Genomic DNA, 25856 nt, shown 5'->3' with positions numbered 1-25856 from the left:
GGGACCTTTAAATCATTCTTGTTTTTCCTTTCTACGTCAGAAGTTTACTTCCTGAGCCATGATAAAACCTAATCTCGGGGCTGGACAAAAGAATCAAGCCTCTAGTTCTCAGCTATATTTACTGAGGTCTAGTTAAGTACCTCCTTTTTAGCACAAGCAACAAATGTAATTGCCTCATGGCCTGCGGGTGTCCATTTAACAAAAGAGGCTTTTGTGAGGCAATCCACAGGTGTTACCTTTCTTGATTCAAGTGAAATCTGATGAAAGAGTCCACAATATCAAATAACACATTTACTAAACTGCAATCAAATTCATTTATTTGATGAGGCAAATAACATCTAATTAAGAAAAGTTCTGGCTAAAAAATATTTGTATGTTTGACCTTCAAAAGTTTCAAAAACCAGAAAATCCGAAGAACAGACTGTTTTTAATTAACACTTTATTTGCCATGTATTTTATTGTTTACAACCAAAAATGGTAGGGTTTGCATTGGCCCTATTGCTAATACGTCTTTAATGGTTCTAAAATGACTGTAAAGACAACGAAACAATAGTCTGAAATAAACAAACATAAATTATGAGGCAAGGTGAGGAACAAAGTTTTTAGAATTCTTTTTTTAATGATTATTTTTTCATTTTCCTGTAATGTACAAGAAAAAGTGCACACATTTATGAAAGCAATCAGTCTTTTTTGCTTCTATTTAGTAAAAACAAATGACAGTGATGAATCAACAATACTCTAGTCTCAAAAGTATTTCATTTTGCATGTGTTTCAAAGATTTTATTTTGTGCTTAATGGAATAATCAGTGGGCTATAAAATGCATAATTCCCTTGCCTATGAAAAAAGTCTATATGATGAATGTACATTCAAAAGATGTGATTTTAGTCCAATAATTAATACTATGTAATTGTTTTTTATCTTACTATCTTACGAGAAAGCAGTATCAAGTTACTACACCTCCTATATGGCCACTGTATATTCTGTTTAATCATGACTTATGTAACCAAAGTGTGGCCATAGTAAGATCCTATGCACACGAACTACTAGAGATAATATTTGAAAATGAATAATTTATTAATATTGTTCTAAAAAGATATCATAAAACCCAATTTGTTTGAGTCATGCAACAGCAAAATTGGAAGCACCATCAGTAAATCGTTGTTAACCCTTCCTGTAATGCCAGCAGAAGCTATAAACAAAAACACATGTAAAAAAGTGAAGAATTAAATTCTGAGATACAATAAATAGAAGAGACTTTTAGAACACCAAGGTGAGAAAACATTAACCTTTAATTTTTAAAAACGGGAGTGTCTCAAATGTCAGTTCTGGGTATCTCTCAAAACAAACTCAAGGAACAGTTTTATTTACTTTGTCATTCTCCTCGCCCTAACTACTTGCCCACATTCTGTCTACCTGAGCTAATTAAGGCAGAGGAGTATCTGGAGTCCTGATAGAAGTGTTTCCAAATGCTAGATGCATGATAAAGGGATTACAGGGACCAGGCACAGAACAGTTAATACACTAACTATTTTAATATGTACTATTTCTATGCGGTCCTGCTTCCTTTTCTCCCTTTTAAAATTCAGCCTCATTGCTATCCTATCTACATTGCTGGGAACTGTTATTGCCCTTCCCTCCTTAAAAATGGTGCCACCTTACATTCATAGCCAGTCATCACCAAAGAGGAATTTACACAAAAGTTTCAGTAGGCTACACCTATAGCACTGGGGTTTGAGTAAGGCTTGCTTTACTCAAGCCTCAACAGGTTCTCTTTCATGATTGAGCTTCTCCCTGCTGAGTACGTTTAAAGCTTAGTCTAAGGCTTGACTTGCTCATTCTCGTGGCGATTGCAAGATAAGCTCTTTCATTTTTTTCCCTAAGCTCTCAATAACTCCATCTAGCCTCAATAGTAACCTCTGGTGGGTTGTTTAGGATAGTGGTTAAAAATACAGTCCACACAGTCACACATAGTCCTGAGTTCCAAATACGGCTCTGCATACTAGGTAAGCACCTTGGGCAAGTTATTTAAACCTCATCTATACAACTGAGACTAATACCTTACAGAAATACTATGAGAATCAAATGAAACAAGACTCCTGGCATCCAGGAAGCAGTCAATAAGAGCACTTACTAGCAGCTGCCACATTTGCCAGTGTGAATTATGTCTATTGGGCTTTCTTTGTCCCTGGTTTCCTAGGCAGTCTACCCAGATCTCTGCAAAGTTAACTGTGCTTTGCTATTTTACTTTATGTTTCTGGTTATTTTCTTTTATACTATATTCAATTATATAGCTCTGGTGTTACCCAAGTCTTCGACTTGAATCCAATATAATTAAAAATGTACATTAATTATGAGTACCACATCAATTATGCCACCTAATTTAATGAAATTCAGTTTTTACGATAAAGTCATCCTAGATTAGCAGTAAAAACTAACATTTCTTTTTTTTTTTTTTTTTTCTGAGACGGAGTCTTCCTCTGTTGCCCAGGCTGGAGTGCCATGGCACGATCTTGGCTCACTGCAACCTCCACCACCTGGGTTCAAGCAATTCCCCTGCCTCAGCCTCAAGAGTAGCTGGGATTACAGGCGTGTGCCACCACGCCTGGCTAATTTTTGTATTTTCAGTAGAAACGGGGTTTCACTATGCTGGTCTCGAACTTAAATGGGCATGTTCATCAAGCAATGTTTATTAAATATTGAATGCTTAGGCCCTTATCAAGCATCCACTTCTTTAGAACCATTTACCAACTAGTCAGAATGTAGGAGATGGAGAAGAGGGTTGGGACTGAAGCCAGTTTATAGGCCTTTCTATCCACGCCTCCCAATACTATTGTCCCAGTCTTTTACCTCTGTCTCTTTGTAAATACAATGTTACCTGCTATTTTGAGATTCAAAAGAAGCACTTTATATTCTCATTCTAAGACTATCTCTGCACTTTCACTTTAATACAGCTTGATCTATATACTTGCTCTCCTTCCAGAGGATGAGCCCAACTTAATTCAACAAAGGGTATTTCAGAGTGTAGTAGAAAATGGTGGTATTACAATAAGGAGTTTTCTCATGCTCTCAGAAAAACAGTTCTAAACAGTAAATCAGATGCATACTGTACACAATATGTACTAATATGTTTCCACCAAAAGTTTTATTCCTAGCACTCCACTTAATTCTTCCTAAAATCCAAACTCATCCTATATGGATTTATTGCTACAGATGAATCTCTGTAACTCTTTTCAATCTCCTGTTGTTGCTGTGCATAGCTGCTTAATATAGAGATTGGCTAGAAAAACAGATTTATATCTGAAAGGGTATTCAAAATAGATTACCAGTAGAAAGGCTGCCATACTGCAAAAAGAAATGACTAAAATTAAATATGTAGGTCTTTTTGTACTTGATGTTACTGATGCATTTTTTTTAGAAACAGGCATTGTTGAATATATTTGACAGACACTTCTGCTTGTGTTTTACTCATCAAAACACAACTCTAATGTACCAAACCCAGCAGATTATTTAGAATAAAATCTAGCTTTGCGAGTACAAAATTGCAAATTAGGCAGGTGGATGACAGATGACTTTTTTTTTTTTTTTTGAGACAGAGTCTCACTCTTGCCCAGGCTGGAGTGCAGTGGCATGAGACAGATGGCATTTTTTAGTGATGATGCAATGATACAAAGAGAATAGCTGAAGATCTTTAAAAAGTAAGAATGATCTAGGGCTAAGCTCATCAAAACACTGTTTTGACTAGGAGATAGAAACAGACTATGGACATCAAGGAGGGAATAGCAGAGCATCCAGATGTCATCTGGGGAAAGCGGTACTTTTTTGCTACTTGCTATAAAATTTAATTGCCACAGTATTAATTTAAAACATAATCTACCTTAATCTTATTAGTAGACTTCCACACTTGTCCAAAATTTTATATATCTTCTTTCCATTTCCCAAATTAACATCTCCCCCAACAACACTATTTTATTGTACCACCCACCCTGTGGCAAAAACCAACAACTTGGGTGTTATTTTTAAGCCCTTCAATTCCCTTTCTTCCACCATCCAATCTTGTCTAGATTATTTCCTTAATCTTTCTGCAATCTTTGTACTTCTTTCTGTTCTCAATGTTATTATTTCAGTTTTGCCTCACTCACAGCCTATTAACTGGTCTCTCTGCCTCCAGGCTCTCCTAATCCTAGCCATCCTTTATTAGTCTACACTAACATCAGAATGGCCCCACAGAAAGTAAATAAAAACTAAGCCTGATCATGTTATTCCCCTACTTGAAACATAAAAGGAACTGAGCCTTGTTTACTTATTATTTTTAGGGATGGGTCTTGCTATATTGCCCAGGTTGACCTTGAGCTTCTGGGTTCAAGCCATCCTCTCACTTAACAGACTACCATGCTTGGCTTCTACCTTTCATTTTTATCTCTTCTTGCTACTCATCTCTCCTACTGTATGTGCCATACACTGGAACTCTTACCTTTGGCAGTTCCCCAAAAGCACAATGCTATACTCACTTCTAGGCCTTCAGAATACGCTGCGTGCTTTGACTAACTTCTACTTACCTTTTAAAACTTCAACTCAGGTTTCACCTTCCCATTCTGGAATAATCCCATTTAACCCAGTCTGGATAAATATCCTTGTGTCTTATCAAAGCACCTTGTGCATAATTCTATCATACCATACTGTAATTTTTTCTATTCTCCCAACTTAACTATAACCCCCTGAAGTTACACTGTCCAATATGGCAGCCACTAGTCATATATGTGGCTATCTAAATTTTAAAATTACATAAAATTAAGAATTCAATTCCTCAGACACATTAGCCATGCTTCATGTGCTCAACAGCCATATGTGTCTAGTGGCTACCATATCGGACAGCACAGATACAGGATATTTCCATTATTTCAGAAAGTTCTATTGGTGTTGCTGGGGCAAAGATGACTACCCTAACGTGTACTGGCCCTCAAGTAAGTGCTCAGTGTCTGTGGAATTAATGAATGCACACATCAAAAAAGAAAGTTGAGAGGTTAATGTCTGGCAAATTTTGTATACTCCTATAGCCTCCTGAAAGCTTTTTAAGTCTTCTCTCCCAGTCTGCCCTTAGATGTCCCCCCTCCCAAGTCCAGTGGTCTGGCCACTTCTGAGGCAGCCTCATTAAGGAAGATGTGTGAGTGCTGGGATTGGTCTGGGGTCAGAAGTCCATTATCAGTCTCAGTCTGTGTCCCTAGACCTACTTTTGACTTTCCTTACACTGGGAAGTCCGGTCAAATTTCAAGTCTCTTTAGACAACAGGTTTCTCTAATCCTTCTTGCTTTCAAGAATCATACATAATGTACACAAAGTAGATGAGAATCTTAAGTTGCATCCAAGAATTTTAAATCACCTATAATTTTAAGTACTTTGTTAAATACTGCTTAGTCTCCTTTCCTTGTTAGCTCTGCATTTGTGTTTAGTTGGATACAAGCACTAGCTATGCCATACTAAGTGATTTATACATTTTCTTAAAGTAATTATGAAAATTCTCTCCCAGGAGGAAAACACTCTAATGTCCAGGTTGGCAGTGCAATAACTTGTAATGCCAATATTTTCTTGCTAATTTAATACCTTTAGCCATTTTATAATATGCATACCTGCTTTTATATCTGTTTTTCCTCTTTTTCATTCTTGTTTCAGGTAGAGGATTGTTTGGTTTGGTGAGAATACTTTTATGGGCTAAGATGAAGTTGTTCACAAAAACCTGTCGAATTTTAATTACCCAAAGTGATAACATCAAAACTTCATTTACTTGCTTATTCCAAAAGAGTTGAATATATTGCACCTACTCAACAGCAGTTTTTCCAGCAGACCTAGTAAAGACTGTTTTAGCATCCGGGCGCAGTAGCTCATGCCTGTAATCCCAGCACTTTGGGAGGCCGAAGCAGACAGATCACTTGAGGTCAGGAGTTTGAGACCAGCCTGCCCAACATGGTGAAACCCTGCCTCTACTAAAAATACAAAAATAAGCTGGGCATGGTGGCAAGCGCCTGTAGTCCCAGCTACTCAGGAGGCTGAGGCAGGAGAATTGCTTGAACCTGCAAGGCAGAGTGAGACTCTGTCTCTGAAAGAAAATAAATAAATAAATAAAAAAGATTGTTTTAGATTAGGAAGCCACATTAACACTTGGAATATATTCTCCTTACTACCAACAGAGTTTGGAGTCTGGTACAGATGCTTACACTGAATACCTGTGTTACAAACAAATTTTGTTCTTTAATTTCTGCAAACGACTTTGAAGCAACTTTAAAGTACAGAAGTCCCACATAACTTGCAGATAAAAATACATACAATATTTTCATTTTACTCAGCTGTATCCTGCCTCTCTAGATTCATACCAATGGCACCAACTTTCTAACTTTTGAGTGGTTAAAATATTTCTAGGTGAGCAACACATACAAATTTCTGGACAACCTGCTACTCTTTCAATAGAAATGTTGATCTTCATATATACATCTTTTCAAGCATATGAAAGTAAAATATACTACTACAAAACAGGATTCTTATGAACTACATATTACTGTTAAACTAAGCTCAAATTATTCTGAAAATGTTCAGAGAACACATCAGAAAACACTAAGTCGAGGAGCCTCAAAGATCATTCTTTAGTGTTGACATCTGAACAAAAACACTTTAGACTTGTAAACAATGAGTGAAATTTATCTTCAGAATCGTGCTAGCTATAGAATGAAAAAGTCACGTCACCTCCGCAGTGAACTTCACTTTAGCAAAAGAGTAAACATATTTCCTCCATATCAGCTGCAATCAAGGCATTAGCAGTATGCCATGATTGATTATCCTAGGAGCCGTTGCTGAGAAATGGATGTGTGGCACAGGTTTTTATCACTATAGTCTGCAAAAAGCAAGTCGCTTATTTAGATACCCTAGTTGTAATAAGTGACATTATTAGGCAGTTCTTCTATTTAAATGACATAAGGATTTAGTATATCAGCAGCTTATAATACACAAGCCCTTTCAATCTGATGATTCCTCTCTCTACAGAGAAGTACTTTTTTCTGTTTATAATACAAGTGGTAATAGAAGACCAGATGGTTGACTTTTAGCTAAGGGAAATGACATTTAAACAAATAGAAAGACAGCATTTAGAATATTCAGGGATTCGAACTATAACCTAAATACACAGTATTCATTAAAGGACTATTAGTGTTAACTATATAAAGTGACCATTTTGTAATGCTAATTAGTAAGATTGTTTCTTAGGTTGTCCATCAGTTTTATTCAAATATTATCTAATACACTGTAAAACAGCTTTATTGTTGCCATATTGTTACATTTCCAAGTTCTCCTTTTAATACACTATACCACCAGTACATCCTGATAACAATCAGTTCTTTCGAAATGTAAAATTGTCTCTACTTCTTACATTATAACATATGTACATATATGTTATATGTACATACACATAATAATAATGATGTTATTAACATACTCTACAATTCACAAAGAAAAACATAAGAAATAACTACATTCCTTAGTCACCTCCCATCACTCTGCTGTGGTAATGGATTATTATTTGGTGAACAATGTTTCACCTTTTGTGTATAATGCTGACATCTATGGTATCAAAGACAACCAAAAACCTTTAAATTAAATAGCCAGATATCTTCAGTAGCCCTCAGATAAAAGTAAAAACATGATTTTTCTAATAAGTACAGATTTGTTTCCTGTAACAACAGCAAAAGACTGCTATGCACTAACCACACTAACCACAGAATACACTAAAATTTCCATAATCATATTCTATTAATATGTCTATTCTCAATACAAGGTAGCTACTATGGCTAAGACATGAAAATTCAATAAATAAGGTTTTATTTAAAGATTTAAAAAATGATTCTTCATTTTACAATGAACAACCACAGAAAATCCTAAAAGGAGAAATTTATAAACTCCAGGTAACAACTTTACCCATCATTAAGCCAATAAACCAATAAAAGGACCAAAAGAACAAATTATCTGTATAGTAGTTAAGTATGTTCAAAAGGCACATATATGTCTACAGAAATGCAGAAACTTTTATTACCACACAGCCTAATTAGTAGGCAATGAATGTTGCAAGGGCAACTTAGCCTTCATCGTAATAAAACCACCATAGCATTTCAGCGGCACCAAAGCTTCCTTCAAAATGACGACAAGGTAAGCCCAGTATGCCTCAATTCCCCCAGTACTTTAGGAGACTTAACCTTAACCAAGTTCACTATTCTATAGTGATAAGTCAATTCAGAGCCTGGTGAATTTTTATTCTGCTTAAAGAAAGGTCTGAAAAATATGCAGTCCTAAATAGAAGTCACTTAGGAAAAGAAATATTTAATCAGCACTCTGCTCTCCTGGTACACAGTAAGAGGAACAGTCCAATATTTTCTACAACTTTCACCTGCCATTGTGTAAGGCAGTCAGGTAGTCTTACCATTGGAAATACCTTAGCTTTCAATTCTATGAAGACTAGAATGACCACAGATTGGCCAGTTCAGCAGTGTGGTAGGCTCCACAAACATCTGCTGAGAAACATCACGCATTTACCTGGGAGCAAGTTTGCAGTAGAAATCAGTAGAAAAAAGGAGTGGAAGTAGAAAAGAAACTAGCACCCTATTCATATAAATCTAGATCTGTCCACCCTTCAAGTATTTTAAAAATATCTACTAGCTGCCAAATCACAGTTGAAATGATATGAAATCAACTGTGATTAAAATGAGTCCCTGTCACCAAGAATCTTATGCTCTAGATCAGGGGGTCAGCAAACTTTTTCTGAAAAGGGACAGATAGGAAATAGTCCAGGCGTTGCAAGTCATATAGTTTCTATCACAACTATTCAATTCTGACATTTTAGACAAAGCAAACACAGACAACAGACAAATGAATAGGCATGATTGTGTTCCAATGACACAATTACAAGAAAGGCAGCAGGGAAAATGATTATGCAGGGTCTTGCAGGCCACCATAAGGCCTATGGCTTTTATTATAAGTGAAATGGGGAGCCAATGGAGTCTTTAAGCAGAAGAGTGACATAATCATGCTTAAAAAGCATCATCATCAAAAAGGATGACCTTATCTGCTGTGTGGAGAATATCAATGGAAGGGGTAGAGAAGCCAGAAAATTGGAAGGGTATAAGCAAAGAAAACAGTTCAACAATTATTGCAACAAAATGAGAGAGATGAGTTTATCTTGCAAACTAATGGATGGTAGCAGTGACAGTAGCAAAACGTGGTTTGATTCTGATTATATATAGAAGGTATAATCATGATTTGCTAAGGGATTGGATGTAGGGTGAAAGAGAAGGAGAGTAAAGATAACTCTAAGGTTTGTGGCCTGAAAAAGTAGCATGGGGTTTTCTTTACTGTGATGGGAAGTGTATGGAAGGAGTCAGTTTGGGAAAGAAAATCAGGATTTTAACTTTGGATACAGTTAAGTTTGAGATGACCATTATTCATTAAAGTGAAGATATCAGACAATTAGACATGATTCTAGAGTTCAGGGAAGAGGTTATAGTTGATACACATTTGAGAGTAAGTTAAAAAGTACTGTACATAAAACCATGAGACAGGATGAGGTCAGCTAAAGTATAAGTGTAGACAAGCAACAGAAAATTTAAAATATGAACCTTTAGTTAACTCCAGGGTTTGAAGATCATTCCAATATTTGGATATGAGGAAGAACCAATAAAGGAAATTCAGAAGAAAGATAGGAAAGAAACCAAAAAGAGCAGTGTCCCAAAACCTAAGTGAACCCAGGTTTTGAGAACAACTATTTCAAATACTAACAATAGGTCAAGTATGATGAGGACTGAGAGTTGATCACTGGAGAGACAACGAGAGAAGTCATTAGGGACTTTGACAAGAACCATCAATGAAGTGGTGGAGACCAAAGCCTAACTGGAAAGAGTTCAAAAAAATAATACGAAGCTCAGAATGGAGTTAACTATACACAACTCTTCCCTATAGGAGGATGTGGTGTCAAGGGAGTTTGTTTAGATGTAGATTTTACAACATGTTTGTTGATAGAAATTTATTATATTTCAAAATGCCTAACTATTCCATAGTTACCCCATGGATTAAAAGCATAGTCCTGGATTATCACACATTATTATACTAATAAACATTATGAAGTGCTTTTCTTCTTAATTGGCTTTATAACAAAATTTTAGTGTATTTCTGAGCCCTGTCCCTATATTCCCTAAGGGAATAGAGACTAAATTAAATAGAGGTTTACTTTGCATTTTGCCTGCTGTGCAAACCAATGGGAGAATGCCAACTCGTTTTATTTATTTCTTATTTGCTACATGCTCCTACTTCCAACTAAATTATTTTTTCTGATAAAACAATAGCTTCTAGCAGCAAACTGAGGAATTCCTGTAGAATATACAGAAAGGCAACATACTCAAGATGTTTGAGCTCATGACAATTTGTTTCTTTCGAGAGTCACAAATTAATCTCATATCTTTACAGTAGCCAATGCTCAGTTCATACATAACCCCAGGAAAGAATTATTGGCTTCAGTACCTTCAAAATAAGCAAAACAAACAGCATCTTTTTTTTTTTTTTTTTTTTTCCTCTTTTCTTGAGACAGAGTTTCACTCTTATTGCCCAGGCTGGAGTGCAGTGGCGCAATCTTGGCTCACTGGAACCTCCGCCTCCCAAGTTGAAGGGATTCTCCTGCCTCAGGCTCCCAAGTAGCTGAGATTACAGGCGCCTGTCACTACGCCCGGCTAATTTTTTTGTATTTTTAGCAGAGAGAGAGTTTCGCTATGTTGGGCAGGCTGGTCTCAAACTCCTGACCTCAGGTGATCTGCCTGCCTTGGCCTCTCAAGTACTGGGATTACAGGTGAGACCCACGGTGCCCAGCCCACAACAGCGTCTTAACAGGGACTGCTTAGTTTCCAAATACCTAACAGTAAAAAGTAAAGCTGATTCATAAGCGTTGCTCGCCATGTGGTCTTTTAAAACTCTGGAATGGAAAACAAACATAAAAGAACTCTGGAAAGAATAAAATGATCCCACATCACTACATCACTTAACCAATGATTTGTTTATGTTCTTTTCTGCCAACCTACAAACAAAGCTATTTCTTTGATATGCTAAACTCTACAGGCTAGGTTCCAATGAGGAATTTTGGTGTTTTGCTTTCTGAAGCACCTACATACAAGAATAAACTTTCTTAGTCTGGAATTCAAAACATATTTTAATATTGTTCATTTTATTAAGCAGCTCAATCAAGATATGAATGGTTATATCTTCATCTTATAAACAACGATTTTTCTAAGAGGATGCAGAGGTAAGGGTAAGAAACTCATTTCATAAAATATTGCACCAGTGTGCTTCTGAGATAGCTAAAAAAACGGACAGACAAAAGGGGTAGGCCCTGCAAACATTTTGGCTATCTTCTCAGAGCACTCCAAACTTGGATGAAATTTTGTTATAAATCACCTTGATTAAAGGAACACATTTGCTAAAGTGGTTCTGTAATAGCTACACAATTCTTAGGACTTGAATAACCCGGCGTAGAAAAACCGGCAAGGGACAAACTCTCAAAAACACTGGCTTCTCTTTCAAAACCAATACTGCCCCGATCAGAAATACTTCCCCATGCTTTTTTAAAAATAATAAAGACAAATACATTTTAAAGTAAGTATAATTTGATGAGATGGGAACAGAAATAGGCAAAGGGTATTCTGAAAGTAGTAGTGGCATCGTGAGGGTTACAGATTCTGAAGCCACTACTTGTGTTTCAATCCTCTCACTGTTTGAAATTGGGCAAGTTATTTAGCCTCCTCCTTTAGATTACCTATCAGTAAAATACTACTATTACCTATTCATCATGTTGCTGTTGTGAAAATTAAACAAGTTAACCTTTGAAAAGATTCTCAACAGTATGGATGAAGTACAAAATAAGTGTTGACCAAGATTATTAGAATGATGTACTGTATACTTACAAATTTGTCTAACAAAAGTGAATGGAATACACCCAGAACAAAATGTCAATGTCATGTAATTTGTACATTTATCAAATACATAAAAACTCAGTAATAGAACGCCCTACTGGTGTTCTACCACACAGTAGAGTGATTATGGTTAACAATATTGTGTTGTATATGAAGGAGCTACTCAGAAGACTGATGTGGAAGGAGCATCTGACCCATGGAGGAGGAGGTTGCAGTGAGCTGAGATTGTGCCACTGCACTCCAGCTTGCTCAACAGAGCAAGACCATGTCAAAAAAAAAAAACAAAAAAACAGAGGATTTTGAATGTTCTCACTACAAGGAAATAAAAAATACATGAGGTGATAGATATGCTAAATATACTAATTTCATTTTTTACAATGTATATTCGTATTGAAACATCACACTATACCCCATAATGTACAATTATTTTGTGTCAATTAAAAACAAAAACAAAACTCAATGAATATTTTCCTTGAAAAGAACATTTAAAAAATGTACATCTTACAGTGCTGGTTATCTTCTCTGATTACTTAGCAGAGACTTCATCTGAATCCTTTTGTACTGACATCCTCCTCTAATAACTCTTAAAAAGAAATCAACAACAACAATATGGTATTTATTTGCTCTGTTGTTCTGTCTGTTGATATCGATATCATTTCTGGTTTCAAGTACACACATGATGCTAAAGCAATTCAGAAGTGACTAGAATATCTCAGGAAATGCTAATAGTCATATGAAGGTGAAACTACATGGAAAATCTAACATTTTTTAAGGAGAAGAGGATACAGTGTCCATGATGAAAGCAATAGTAGAAAAATATGTTACCTGACAGCACACTATCATCTTTAACACTGTTATCACCATAAGCTAACAATTACTGTGTATTTAGCATTGTAGTAATAAACATCAAAAGCACTTGCACAGCTGAACCATAGTCTATTACAAATGGTAAATAAATAAGATCGATTATTTAACAGTCTATTGGTCAAACTTACTTATAGGGCAATCAGAGGCTATTGTGGTTCAAAATAAATTTACGATGACAATGGAATTATTCAATTATCTGCTTACATTGAGGATGAATACAGAGATAATGTTAGTTAACAGCTGCATTAATAATTTGATAGTGACACAGAAGATGTAAAGTAGAAAATTAAGCTATAATTATTAAAGTAAGAAGAGTATATGCTGAGTAAACAAAAGGCCATCTCTTCCCCATAAGCTCTGTTACAGAAGCCATGTGATTGGTGAAAGGAGCTAACACATTGTATCTACTCTTCATTCTTCCATTTTACTGTTCTTGCACTTTTTCTAGCTGTACAGGCAAGGTGGTTGCATACAATTTCAATATACACAATTTTGATTATCAAAATTTAAACAGGATGTTAAAAAAAATAAAGCAGAAGGTTTATTTGATTTTGTCAGACTTCCCACTAATAGTGGAAAATCTTTCTAAGCCAGGATCCCAAATGCATTTAGTTATCATGTCTCCTTTGTCTGCTCCAATCAATGACAGGGCCTCGATCTTTCCGTGTTTTTTATGACCTTGACATTTTTGAAGAGTATTGGTCAGTTATATTGTAGAATGACCCTCAATTTGGGATTGTCTTATGTTTTCTCATGAGTAGACTGAGGTTGTAACTTTTTTTTCCTGCAAGTGCCCTTCTTGGTGCTTCTATCCAGAGGCTACATTATGTTGATATGTCATGTTATGAGGATGAAGATAACTCAGTTAAAGTGGTGCCTGACAGGTTTCACCTCTAAGGTTTTTTCCCTTTGTAATAAATATCTTGGGAGAGATACTTTAAGATTATGCAAGGTTCTATTTCTTCTCAAACTTTTGTCCAATAATTTTAGCATCCACTGGTAAATTTTGCCTGTAACAATTATTATGATGTTTATGTAGGTTTTAAAAGTAACTAAAATATATAAAATATAATGGCTGAATTGTTCTTGATATAAATATATTTAAATTCTACTGGATGCATTTTTACTTACATTCAAAATATGAATAAACATTATTTTCTTTTGTCAGCATTCAGTTAATGTTAATCAATTATGACACCAAAAAATAACATAATTGAAATGTTACTTACATAACTATGACTTTTAAAGAAATCTGATGGACTAGTGGTGAGGATTTTGTCTCCTTCCAAACCAATTACTCTTTTACAAATATTTGATTTTGGATCACTTGGGCTTTTTGCAATCACAATGTCACCTCTGAGGGGGAAAAGTCAAAGAAATGTCTGTATTATTTATTAAGCATAAACACATGCATGGCACTGCTTTAATATTTTTTTTTTTTTTTGAGACAGAGTCTCGCTCTGTCGCCCGGGCTGGAGTGCAGTGGCCGGATCTCAGCTCACTGCAAGCTCCGCCTCCCGGGTTTACGCCATTCTCCTGCCTCAGCCTCCCCAGTAGCTGGGACTACAGACGCCCGCCACCTCGCCCGGCTAGTTTTTTGTATTTTTTAGTAGAGACGGGGTTTCACCATGTTAGCCAGGATGGTCTCGATCTCCTGACCTCGTGATCCGCCCGTTTCGGCCTCCCAAAGTGCTGGGATGACAGGCTTGAGCCACCGCGCCCGGCTGCTTTAATATTTTTATAAGGCAACTTAAACAAAGCCATAACCTTTATCCTCTCATATACTGACTCTTCCATACATTCACTGGTTTTGAGAACCTTTGCGACTGAATACTTTGGGTGAGAATCCAACAATAAGAGTGATGAAAAGGCTATCTAAAATTTCTGATAATTTCAGAAGATTCTAAACTTTCAGATAATTCCACAAGAATTATCTTTTTGCATTGTATTCACTATGCTTTACTCCTGTGTCCAAATTCTTAGAACCAAAATTGTGGAAAAACAATTCTATATAGGCCAGGTACAGTGGCTCACAACTATAATCTCAGCACTTTGGGAGGCTACGGCAAGGGAATTGCTTGAAGCCAGGAGTTCATGGCTACGGTAAGCTATGATCATGCCACCATGGGCAACAGACTGAGACCATGTCTCAAAAAAACAAACAAACAAAAACCAAGAAAAACCCCAAATGAACCAAAACAAACAAAAAAAAAACCCTCCACACAATTCCATATAAATACTAACAAATTAAGTAAACAAATATTGCTGTCCAGGCAGTAGCACTGATTGACTTTAGGGTACACTAAAAAGGTAAAAACATCATCCATGATTCCCTAGAACTCAAATAATTGAGGAATAATAGCATATAAGTCCTATAACCCATATCAAAAGAACTTATATTTGAGAACAAAAATCAAAAGATACAACAAAATAAAATGCTAAAAGCTGCCCAAATATACACTCTGAAAAATAAAATGAGACATCAAACATATAAAACCAATAAGGGTCTGATTACATACAGAAGACATGATTTATGATAAGAAGAACTGACAATCTATTTGGTAATAAAAAATAAGAAAGATCCTAAAAAGTGGAAAGGAAGAAGACAGAATGTAGGACTAATGACCACAGTCAAACAGAACACAATGCTCTTTCTGCATAAAACGAGCAATATGTGAATTCTGTTGACTAACACACGTTTAAAAGGATTTAACATATTTGCTTATTAATTGTACCTAGTTCCAGAAATAGTTTAATGTTACTTATAATAAAATAAGCATATGTCAAAATAATATTAAAAGTCATAAAAATAAAAGGAAAATGATGATGAAATCAGAAACCTAATAACTGCTCTATAGAAGCATTAAAATGGGTTCTAAACTCTTTGGGAGCCAAGTCAGAAGAAATTAAGAACAGTTACATGGAAATCATTAATTAATAAAATAACATTTAGTTTGGGAGGTAAGACAAAATTTTCCCTAAAAACTAAATCAAAGAGAAATTCACAAGAAACATTCTTATATAACAGAATGAAAGATATCATTATCAGAAATTTTACAGAAAGTGCAGAAATAGTATTTACAATGATGATCTCTTGAGGCTATTCTTGGTTAAGAGTTGAAAGGTAGCAAATCATTACATTCTATAATTTGGATGTTGCCTTCTTTTGAAAATAGAATAAGGTATTTTCTTTCTAAACAACTAGAACCATGTCAGTGGATCTGTTCAGATGAACAAATTTGCAAAAATTGTAACACACCATCAAAGTTGATTTTGGGTAGCTTTGGAGGAAGAGACGTTTTTCCATGGGTGTTTAATGAAGCTTAAGTTCTTTGATCAAATAATCAATATGACCCTTAAAACAAACTTTGCACTCGAATGGCAACATAGAAATCATAATTCAGTCGTGCTGTTTTTGTAGAAAGTAGTATTAATATAAACTTTATTTCTGGTAGTCTAACTAGACATATGCATAGCATTTAGATCAAAATACATATCCCTTAGATTCTTAACTCCTTCAAACAGTTTTAAAAGGAAGCTTATTAAAATTTTCTCATATTTATAAACAACTTATTATTCTACTACACAGTAAGCTTTTGAAAACTAGTGTCAATATCTCATTAATCTTAATATTCTCTATAATGTACGGTACATCTTATAAATTAGGTGCTCACTACTATTTGTTGAAAGAATAAGCAGTGGCAAAAATTTGACTGTCTCAAGGTTGAGTGTTCTCTGCAGCTGACTGAAGAGACATCCATGTGCTTTAGATACTAGATATGCAAACTTTTATTCTTGTCTAAATGGAAGGTTATTTTACATTTAGAAACAGGCAGCCAACAACAGGACCCCTCACCAGGAGTCAAAGATTCCCCTGAAATCTTGAGTTCTGTGCTGCGGGTAAATGAAAGAGAATACTCAGGACAGTAGTATTTTTTAAGTAAAAGTTACCAGCTGGCTACCTTGGCTCTAAAAGTTACTTTGGTATATTTCATAAATGCCAGATTTTGAGCTGTCCTGTAACCTGGATGAATAGAGTACAAAATAAGATCTTCAAAGAATCTGAATTCATTTACTGAATGTAGTTATTTGTTTCACTTATCTGAATGCAAAGAGTAATTTTTTAAAAAATATCAAGCTGTGTATTCAAAAACTATTCAGCCAGCAAGTTCAGCTCCTCATTCAGGATGCCCCAGGATTATTGTGAATAAAATTATGTCACTGGCATGGAACACAGATGCTTGTTTTCATGCTACATCATGAGGCTAGGTCTCCAGTTAATTCAAAGGCTATATAAGGATAATTTGATATAAGTTAAAAAGAAAAGGGAGCAACAACACAATCTATTATATAAGTTTTATTTTATAACTCCTATATCTACAATTAAGTATACAGAAGTTGTTATGGGTAAAAGATTTGAAGAAGAATTACCTAGGGAGCATGCCAAACCATACAGCTTGACCAAGAGAGTTTATCTGCAGAATCTAAGGCTGGTGAAAGATCAGTAAATGTGAAGAAACATATTCTTAACAATTTTCAGTACTGTGAAATAAGTTATAGCAAAGGTGAACAGTGACAGAGAAGTGCCTAAACCTACTTGTTATGCCATAAACTAAATACTAGCTCAAGGGAATCAAATTTGTAGTTTACTGAAATGAAAGCAGGCATATATTTTTTTCAGAATTATAAAAAACAAATGGACTCAAAATTTTAGGATATCAGAGAGGTGCTCTTTAGAAAATATATTAAATTATTAATACTTGACATTCATTTGGAAGAGATCATTCTCATAGAGTTAACTGGAATAAAGGGTATCACAAGGATTGGAACCACCATTTGAAATAGGATTTTTTAATTATTTTTTGGGGGGAAGGAGTCTTGCTCTGTCACCCAGGCTGGAGTGCAGTGGCACGATCTCGGCTCACTGCAACCTCCATCTCCCAGGTTCAAGCAATTCTCCTGCCTCAGCCTCCCGTGAAATAGGACTTTAAAAGGATTAGTGACAAACAATATTTGCCCAGGAGTTATTCAAGTTAATATAATTAATCAGGAGACTCATAATATATACAATTCCTGGTTCTCAGCCATATACAATGATGTAATCTAAAAATCATCAAATGGGCTGGGCATGGTGGCTCACACCTGTAATCTCAACACTTTGGGAGGCTGAGGTGAGCGGATTGCTTGAGCTCAGGAGTTTGAGACCAGCCTGGGCAACATGGCAAAACCCAGTCTCTACAAAAACTACAAAAATTATCTGGGCGTGGTGTATATACCTGTAGTCACAGCTACTTGGGAGACTGAGGGGAAGGATAACTGGAGCCCAGGAGGTTGAGGCTGCAGGGAGCTGAGATTGTGTCACTGCACTCCAGCCTGGGAGCCAGAGCAAGACCTCCTCTCAAAAAATGTATATCAGAAAATTAAAAAAAATAAAAACCATCAAACAGTCATCATAGGCTATACAGAGAGAATAAGATAGCAATCAATAGAACTACAGGATTATTTTTAAAATTAAAGAACAAAAACATTGATTTGGATCTGTAATGTAATCCCTAAGTTCCTAGTTCTTAACTCAAAACATTCTAAAACCCAATAAAAAAAAGTTAAGCTTACATGTATATTGTAAGGGACTGTTAATTATTTTTCACAATAACGCAAGAGATACAATGACCCAAGAGACTGCATATGTTTGAGAAACTATTAAAATTTCTCAAATGGAAAGAAAATATTTGACTCAAAATTTTATCTAGCTGGTTATTAACATGTTTATTTATGGAACAGTTTTTAAAGATGAAGTTAAGGAACTGCAGAAAAGACATAATGTGTGTATATATTTTCACTGTAAATTTAATATATCCATGACAGAAATTTACCTTTGGATACCATAAAAATGTCGACTAAGATTTTCTGCAAAGACAATATCTGAATTTTGAATTGTAGGCTCCATTGATGGTCCAGAACACTGAAAAGAGAGGTAATTTGTAATCTAAATTCAAAATCTCTTTTAAATTTAACATAAATCATTTGAGCAGGCTTAAAAGAAAGAAAATCAAGCAAATGTTCTTAAAGCTTGGGGGATGATTCATGAAAATTTGGCAGTTCTCAAATAAGTTCAACTCTAGAGTAGCCACTAAGTCTGGAAATATAGAAAAATATGTTATAAATGGATTATTGATTTCACATTATAATGCCTGAATAAAACAAACTACCTATGTTTCCAAATATAGGCCACCCTGTAGAATGTCAGTTCTATGAGGGCAGAGATCTCTCTCATGTTCCCAGCTATATAACCAAAGCCAAGAACAATGTTTGGTACAAAATTGATAAACCATACATATTGGTTGAATGAATGGGAGAATGATTCATTTTCTTATTACTATCACATATAATCCAGTGAACATGATGATGATTTACTAAATAGTATTAAACTAGTCTCAATGAGCTTATGCCTATCTTCCTCTTCCAAGAGAATAGCTTACTCATTTCATGGGGCTACAACTTAAATTTTCTACTGAAAAATACTAGTATGAAGACATGGACTTTAAAGATTTTCATGGCCAGGCATGGTGGCTCACACCTGTAATTCCAAAACTTTGGAAGAAAGACTTGAGGCCAGGAGTTCAAGACCAAACCTGGCAACTTAAAGAGACCCCATCTTTACAATAAAGCAATCAAAGATTTTCCTATTTGTATGTCTCAAAACCATAATCTTGATATATACAGGTTAAGTATCCCTAATACAAAGTCTGAAATTTTAAATGCTCTAAAATCTGAAATGTTCTGAGAGTCTACATGATACCACAAACGGTAAATTCCATACCTGACCCCATGGGATGCATCATAGCCAACATGCAGCCAACATTTTGTTTCATGTACAAAATTCTTTAAAATAGCATATAACATTACCTTCAGGCTATGCATACAAGGTACATATGAAATACAAATGAATTTTGTGTTCAGACTTGGGTCCCATCCCCAAAATATCTCATGATATATATGCAAATATTCCAAAATTCAAAAAAATCTGAAATCCATAACACTTCTGGTCCCAAGTATTTCAGATAAGGGATACTCAACCTCTACCTCAGAATCAGAAAAAATTATCATTGCCACCTTAAAAATCTAAATACAACAGTCTCCATTTACTCTACTTGTAAATAAAACTTTTTACTTAAAAACTCCTACTCACGCGGAAATAAGAAGAAATATGATTACAGTTCGTTTGCTACCTTTGGAAGTACCAGTCTAACTTACAAAAAATCAAGAAGGCAAGTTTCAGCCAAGTACAGTGGCTCATACCTATAAAACCAGAACTTTGGGAGGCCAAGGTGGGCAGATCACTTGACATCAGGAGTTCGTGCCCAGCCTGGACAACATGGTGAAACGCCATCTGTACTAAATATACAACAATTAGCCAGGCGTGGTGTTGCACCCCTGTAGTCCCAGTTACTTGGGACGATGAGGCACAAGAACTGTTTTGAGCCCAGGAGGCGGAGGCTGCAGTGAACTGAATCACTCAATTGCACTCCAGCCCAGGCAACAGAGCAAGACCCTGTCTCAAACAAAAAAAAAAAAGAAGGGAAATTTGAGTTAAATATATATATTTCCATTACTCCATCTTAACTGGAAGTTACGTGACTGTCAATCTGATAAAGTAAACCTAATTTAAAAAAACAACAGTAATAACAACAATTAAAAAAAAAAAACTGGCTGGTCAATCAATTTGTTCTTTACATGACAAAAGGTTTGAATCAACAACCACAGTTCATAGTTTCCCACTACAATATTAAGAACAAGTATTAGTTGAGGATAGGGAACAACTTTAACATTTTAATATAGACATTAGGCAGAATAATCTGTCTCAATTATAGATTATTAATTTGTTTTAATTACAGTTAAACATGGTAGTAATGAGCTGGAATTTTGAAAACTGGACAAATATATGTTGAAATTTCAAGTTACTTACTAACTGTGGGATCTGGAACAAGTAAGTTACTTAAGCTTTCTCAATTCATTTCCTCATGTGTATATTGGATTACTAATAAGTATCTCAAAGAAGTGTAAAAGATTAGTTAGTAAGTGTAAAACATCAAACATATCCTGAAACACAGTAAATAGGATTCAATAAATGGTAACAACTATTATTGTTCTACTATTCAAAAGGACCTTTTGTGCCCATTAGAAACAGAATACAGAAAATATTTAAGTAATGGTCCTTATACCTTCTCTCAGGGCCAATTCAAACATACTCTCTTATTATTCCAATATTTAGAAAGATTTTATGTTTTAACTTTCACATTTTATTCATTAAATAACTTCAACTATAATAAAAGGAAAAACACATTTTCCTTCCATTTGAAAAAAAGTATATATTTAAGATGAATATTCTTGAACATAAAAACTTACCATGACAACACCACCAACGTATTCAAAAGCACAATGAGCTATACAGCCATACTGAATAGTATAGCCAACAAGTCGAAAGGTTTTCCCCAGAACACCACGAAGCATAGTTCTATGTAGACTCTGCCACCATTGGCCTGATGGTAAATTTCAAAAAGTTTCATGAACAATACTATTTAAAAACATTTAAGAAACAGCTCTATTGTAAAATATTTTACAATCACCTAAAATGTACTAAGTGCCTAATACAATTTGGTGCAGGAAAGCAAGAGTTTATTATCAGTTCTACTAATGATATTTTAAATGGCAAATTGTAGCCACTAAATATTTAGATTTACCAAAGTTTATATTCGAATGCCACTGGGTCTATATATGAATTATATAATTAGTAGATTCTAAACTCATCTGTCCCCTTCCATGTCTTGGTTATTTCTTCTATTAAGGCAGATGCTTAAAAAAGATAGTAACTCTTTCAAAGGACTAATAACAGTTTTTCACATTTGTTCCTTGCTATATATTACTTCTTGCCATGTAATAGAAAATAATGGAGAAATCACTAGAATAGGAATATGGAGATTCAAGTTTCACACTGGTTCTTTTACTAACTTGTATAATCTTCAACAAACTACTTAACCTTTCTGGGGCCTAGTAGAAATAATCTCTCATAGAATGATTCTTAGAATCAAATTCAGCAACATATGTCAAAGTACTTTATAAATTATAAAGTTACATTCATTTGTGAGTTATTAACTATTGATATGACAAAAGGAACACAGACATACTATGAAACAACAGCATAAAGTACCATTTAAAGATTTTTAAAAGCTACATAAAATTTAAAAATATTATTCATCTAAAATATTTCTAATATCTGTCCTTCCTATTTAACTGTCACAACTATGTATCATGCATTTCTCAACTAATAGCCTAACCCTTAGGCCTAGGCTACAATATACAGTTCTCAGATTAAATTTATTAAAATACATCAATAATAGTTTGTAACATCTGCTTAACATGTCAAGATTTACATATAATACCTCTGTAAGATAGACATTATTATCATCCTCAATTTATAGACAAGAAAAAAAAGCCTAAGACTAGTAAAGTAACTGGCTTATTATCATCACAAAGTTGGTATAGGATAAAGCCAGTAATAAAAGGTCTCCCAACAAAGAAAAGCCCAGCATCAGATGGCTTTACCTCTGAATTCTTCCAAACATATAAAAAAGAACCAACACCAATTCTTCTCAAACTATTCCAAAAAACTGGAAACTGAGGGAATTCTTCCTAATTCATTCAGGTCAGCATTGCCCTAATGCCCAAACCAGACACTGGAAAAGAGAAACTACAGGCCAAAATGCCAGTGAGCTCAGATGCAACAATCCTTAACAAAATACTAGCAAACCAAACCCAACAACACATTAAAGAGATAATACACCACAATCAGGTGGGATTTATCCTAGGGATGCAAGGATGGTTCAACGCATGCCAATCAAACAGCGTGATATAACACATCAACAGAACGAAGAACAAAAACCATAAAATGATCTCAATAGATGCAGAAAAAGCATGTGATAAATTTCAACATCACTTCATTATACAAACTCTCAAGAAATTAGGCAAAGAAGGAACATACATCAAAACAATAAAAGGCAATATATGACAAACCCACAGCTAATATCATACTTAATGGGGGAAAAGCTGAAAGCCTGTCCTCTAAGATCTGGAACAAGACACGGATGCCCACTTTAATCACCCTTATTCAACATAGTAATGGAAGTCTCAGCCACAGCAATTAGGCAAAATAAAGAAATAAAGGGCATCCAAATTGAAAAAGAGGAAGTAACTATCCTGGTTATGGATGACATGATCTTATATATAGAGAAATCTAAAGACTTCACCACAAATACTTTTAGAACTGATAAATGAATTCAATAAAGTTGCAGGATACAAAGTCGACATACAAAAATTAGTAGCATTTTATTCACCAGGAATGATCTAGCTGAATAAGAAATCAATGGGATCAATAAAGCAATCCCACTTAAAATAGCTATAAAACATTAAAAATATAACTAGGAATAAATTTACCCAAGGAGGTGAAGGACCTCTAAAATGAAAACTACAAAAACACTGAAAGAATTGAAGAGGACATAAAAAATAAAAATGGAAAGACAGCCCATACTCATGGATTGTAAGAATTAATATTGTTAAAATGACCATACTACCCAATGTGATCTAAAGATTCAATGCAATCTCTATCAATATGCCAAAGTCATTTTTCACAGAATTAGAAAACAATCCTAAAATTCATACAGAACCACAAGACCCAAAATAACCAAAGCAATATTGAGCAAAATGAATAAAGCTGATAGTATTACACTACCTGACTTTAAAATACACTACAAAGCTACAGTAACCAAAACAGCATGGTATTGGTATAAAAACACATAGACCAATGGGACAGAACAGAGAACCCAGAAATAAATCCATGTATTTATAGCCAACTGATTTTTGACAAAGTGCCAGGAACATACACTGGAGAAAGGACATCTCTTCAATAAATGGTGCTCGAAAATTTGGATATCCACATGCAGAAGGATAAAACTAGTCCCCATATCTCTAACCATATATAAAAATCAACTTAAAATAAATTACAGACTTATAAATAAGATCAAACCATAATACTATAAGGGAAACACTTCAAGACATTGGTCTAGGCAAAGATTTTATGGCTAAGAAATCAAAAGAACAGGCAAGAAAGAACAAAAATAGACAAATGGGATTTAAACTAAAAAGCTTCTGCTCAGCAATGAAAATAACAAAGTAAAAAGACAACATGTCGAATGGGAGAAAATATTTGCAAACTATGCATCTGACATGGACTAATATTCAGAATATATAAGGAACTCAACAGCAAAAAACCAAATAACCCAATTAAAAAGTGGACAAATGATCTTAATAGACATTTTTCAAAAGAAAACATACAAATGGCCAACAAATACATAAAAATATGCTCAACATCACTAATCTTCAGGGAAATGCAAGTCAAAACTATAATCAGGTATCATCTTACACCAGTTAGATTATTATCAAATAAGACAAAGTAAGTGCTGGCAAGGATGTGGGGAAAAGAAAATTCATATACCCTGTTAGTGGGAATGTAAATTAGTACAGTCATTATGGAAAACAGTGTGGAGGTTTCTTTAAAAACTCAAAAGAGAATCAAAAAATAATTCTCGCAATCCTGCTACTGGGTATTAATCCAAAAGAAAGGAAATCAGTATATCAAAGGGATACCTACATCCCCATGTTTATTGCAGCTTAGCTACTATTCACAATAGCTAAGACATAGAATCAACTGAAATATCCATCAGATGAACGGATAAAGAAAAACATGCTATACATACACAATGGAATATTATTCAGCCACAAGGAGAATGAAATCCTGTTATTCAAGGCAATATGAACGACCCTGGGGCACATTATGTTAAGAGAAATAAATCTGGCACAGGAAGAAAACTACCTTACGTTTTCACTCATCTGCAGGAGCTTAAAAAAAAAATTGAGCCTATGGAAGTATAGTGTACAAATATGGGTATCAGAGGCTGGGAAAGGGAGGTAGGAGGGGAGAATGAGAAGTTGGTTAATGGACACAAAATTACAGCTAGATAGGAGGAATGAGTTCCTGCCTTCTGCAGCACTGTTGGGTGAATACGGTTAACCATAATTTATTGTATATTTTCAAAAAGCTACAAGAAGATCTTCACTGTTCACAACATAAAGAAATGATGTGTTTGAGGTAAATATGCTAATTACCCCAATTTGATCATTATATAATATATACATGTAGCAAAATATCACTGTATCCCAGTAATAAATACATTTATTACATACCAACTAAATACAAAAGGAAAAACACTGAAAGTAATCTAGAACGTATCTTAGTAAGTTGTTGTTGGTTGTAGTATTTTATATATATTTCAGATAGTAAAAGTGAGCAAATATTTAAGTTGTTTCTCACTGTGAGAAAAAGAAGCAACAAATATGTAAAGGGACCTTAAGGATAAACTTGAGTTATCAAAACAAATTTACTCAAATAAACATGTATATATTTATCTGTTTGCCTATTTAAAAATGTCATCCTAGCTCTGTCCACTGTGAAAAGGCCATTGTAAGAAGCAATGACACTGTAGTAATTATGAGCACTTAGTGCCCACATTTTTGGTTTCTAAGTATCATTCTCCACCAGAGCAAAACAGTCAGTGCTCAAAGACTGATGCAAACAAAGGAACCATTCTGAGGGGTCATCCAATGGCCAAATTTGGGACAATATAAGCCTAAAAATAGTAACAGTAATTGATAATACATTAAATTAGGGACAATATAAGCCTAAAAATAGTAACAGTAATTGATAATACATTAAATTAAAAATGAAATTTTTAAAAAGATGCATGTGTTGGGGACAGGGAAAGTTCTTTATCAAAAGATGACAGCTAATAAATGTAGAAGGAATGATAAAATTATCACCAGTGTAATAACTGATTTAGACAAGGGCCATTGATGCATCCTAAAATACACTGAGTGAAACATTGTTGGTCAAC

General features: G+C 34.8%; 1 protein-coding gene across 8 annotated transcripts in view; it reads right to left on the bottom strand.

The window, feature by feature from the left end:
* IMMP1L (inner mitochondrial membrane peptidase subunit 1) overlaps positions 1-25856 on the bottom strand; it is a 76906-nt gene that overhangs the window by 9769 nt on the left and 41281 nt on the right. For 7 of the 8 annotated variants that reach the window (XM_010358321.2, XM_030917979.1, XM_010358317.2 and 4 more), the window contains 3 exons: positions 21259-21392; positions 18726-18814; positions 14082-14208 (listed from right to left, as the gene is read on the bottom strand). The exons of the other annotated variant lie outside the window; for it this stretch is intronic. In XM_010358321.2, coding sequence (XP_010356623.1) covers positions 14082-14208; positions 18726-18814; positions 21259-21363 — 321 coding nt within the window. In that variant the 5' untranslated portion in view covers positions 21364-21392. The remainder of the gene's footprint in view (positions 1-14081; positions 14209-18725; positions 18815-21258; positions 21393-25856) is intronic. 8 annotated transcript variants of the gene reach the window in all.

The sequence above is a fragment of the Rhinopithecus roxellana genome, chromosome 15, assembly GCF_007565055.1.
Source record: "Rhinopithecus roxellana isolate Shanxi Qingling chromosome 15, ASM756505v1, whole genome shotgun sequence".
Classification (NCBI taxonomy): Eukaryota; Metazoa; Chordata; class Mammalia; order Primates; family Cercopithecidae; genus Rhinopithecus; species Rhinopithecus roxellana.
This window is presented reverse-complemented; position numbering and strand designations above follow the sequence as displayed.